Source organism: Trichinella spiralis (assembly GCF_000181795.1).
Source record: "Trichinella spiralis strain ISS 195 chromosome Unknown Scfld4137, whole genome shotgun sequence".
In the NCBI taxonomy this organism is placed as follows: domain Eukaryota; kingdom Metazoa; phylum Nematoda; class Enoplea; order Trichinellida; family Trichinellidae; genus Trichinella; species Trichinella spiralis.
Window position 1 is genome coordinate 7,521 of NW_003531076.1, and position 2,248 is coordinate 9,768.

At 30.8% G+C, this 2,248-nt stretch overlaps 1 protein-coding gene across 1 annotated transcript; it reads left to right on the top strand.

The window, feature by feature from the left end:
- Positions 1-65: 65 nt before the first annotated feature.
- Tsp_12519b (putative ribosomal RNA large subunit methyltransferase J) lies at positions 66-1,708 on the top strand (the record flags this gene model as incomplete). The annotated part of the gene is made up of 4 exons (XM_003367519.1): positions 66-154; positions 671-768; positions 863-1,072; positions 1,576-1,708. Coding segments are annotated over 4 exons (530 nt in total), but the record flags the coding sequence as incomplete, so codon positions are not given.
- Positions 1,709-2,248: the final 540 nt, after the last annotated feature.

Genomic DNA, 2,248 nt, shown 5'->3' on the forward strand with positions numbered 1-2,248 from the left:
AAATTAACACAACAAATAGTACTCTTTTCATGACAAGGAATGGAAAGAATTTGATTGCGTTGAAGCCTATTTGCCAAACAATACTGTCATCTTTGGCAGTTTTACTCGATGTTATAGCACTGCTGCTAGTTCATCATCGTGTTCTATAGAATCGGTAAGTTTTCAAAAAGTCAATTATTATTTCATAATTTTATTTGTGACATGATTTTTAATATATATATATTTTTTTTTTCCTCCATGAAATAAGGCTTTCTTCAGCAGTGATCGTTTTGTTTTGTACAGTGACTGTTGTTTGTCAGTCAGTGCTGAGAAATCAGTTAAAGTGGAAATTATTTTGATCGTGGTTTATTTCATTTTTTTATAATTGCACGTATGAAATTAATCGTCAAAAGAAAAGCTAGAAAAAATTTGTCAGGTTGCGTAGGAAGGTTAGTGAAAAGAAGACTTTTGACACAGTTCAACTTGGAAAATAGCAACATTCAGCCTAAATTGTAGAGTTTTTTCATTTTGAAAAAATGCACATGGAGAAAAAGATATTTTAATTTACATTTTTGAAATTAATTATTGCAAATAAAAATGTGCATAATTGAATATAAATATCATTGAATAAATAAATAAATAAATAAATATTTATTTATTTATTTATTTTTATTTATTAATATGCTTTTAGAATAATATTAAATTAACGGAAAAAGTGTCTTTATTTCGTATTATTGATGCAGCTTGGCTTGGTGATGTCAATGTTGAAAATTTCCCTTATCAACAGAGGTTAGCAGAGTGTGAATGTTATGGAGAAGAAAAGAATAAATAATACACACACACACACACACACATATATTATATATATGTATATATATTGCAGATTGCAGTTGGTGGCAAAGTTTTGCAAAGCTATCGACAAACGTTACAGTATACCGAAGGCGCTTCATTTCGAGGCAGCTCCACTGTTGACGCCGTTGGACGTGGTGCACCTTTTGCAACATCAGGTGAAGCTGATGTCGTCAGAAAATGGACATTGGATACTGGCCAAACAATCCACTGTCTTTCCTGATTATTTTATTCCAGTACAGACGTTGATGTTCGTCTCAAAGATGAAATGTAAGTCATACTATTCATTAATTTATTTTTTGTAAAATGAAGTAAACAAATAAGTGCAGATTTGATGAAACGATAGTTTTTGTAAAATTGATTTATTGAAGTTCAAGTTCAAATCTGCAAACAGGTCAGTCAGCTTAGTTGTCACAAAGAATAAAATTTTTATATCGATGTTGTTGGTATGAAGAAAAAATTCCTCTTTATGATGAACTTCACAAAATAGGTTGACATTTAGGTTAGCAGGTCTGTTTTGTGTGAATTTTCAATATGTTTGATTAATTTGACATATGCAAATTATGATTTACATACTTGTTGGTTAATATGCGCATTTGATGAAGAAGATGTTTTATTTTTATAGTTGCAAATCCTTTTGACGATTCATCGAAAGAAAAAAATTATAGTAATTTTCAAAATTTTCGGTAAGGTTGATGGTTTTTTTTCTTGTTTCAAGTATATTTTATGAAAAAGCGAATATTATAGTGAAATGTTCGTCGATCGTATAGCTGTACAATTTTACGAAAATGATGTGGATGGTTGTTTGAATGGTGACATTTTGGAAAATGGACGAATTAGCTGTTTGCAAACATTTCAGAATGCAGTTCAAAAAGCTTAAAATATGATAATGTTGTTAATTTAATTTAATTATTGTTTTCTTTTTTTTCAAATTATATCATTATTGTTATATTTTTATTGTAAAATTTATAATTTATGTGTGAAGAATGTGTTATTATAGAAATGGAGATGAATGAGTAAAAGAGAAAGAATGACTGAAAAGCAGTTTATGAAATTAATTGTGATTATATAAAATTTATAAATGACCGATTTAACTAAATTTTATTATGATTTTTCGCAGTTGGTGTCATGTGATGTCATCAAGTGGTAAGAGTTGGCTTCTGTGTATGTGTAAAGGTTCAGTGCTGAAAAAATTGAGATGTCAAAGATGCTGAGAAGTGAGAAGCGACAAGATGAAGAAGAAGAAGAGAAAGCAATGCTAGTTGGCCGACACAGGCTGACCGACCGACTTGTTAACCCAACTCGGATCCTGTAATGGCTGTAGGTCACTACGTGCCCGCTAGATGGTGTGGGTTTGTTTTTTCGTTTTGTGCACTGGATTCACCTGCTTTGGATGACACCGAATGCCGAAGATAACCGT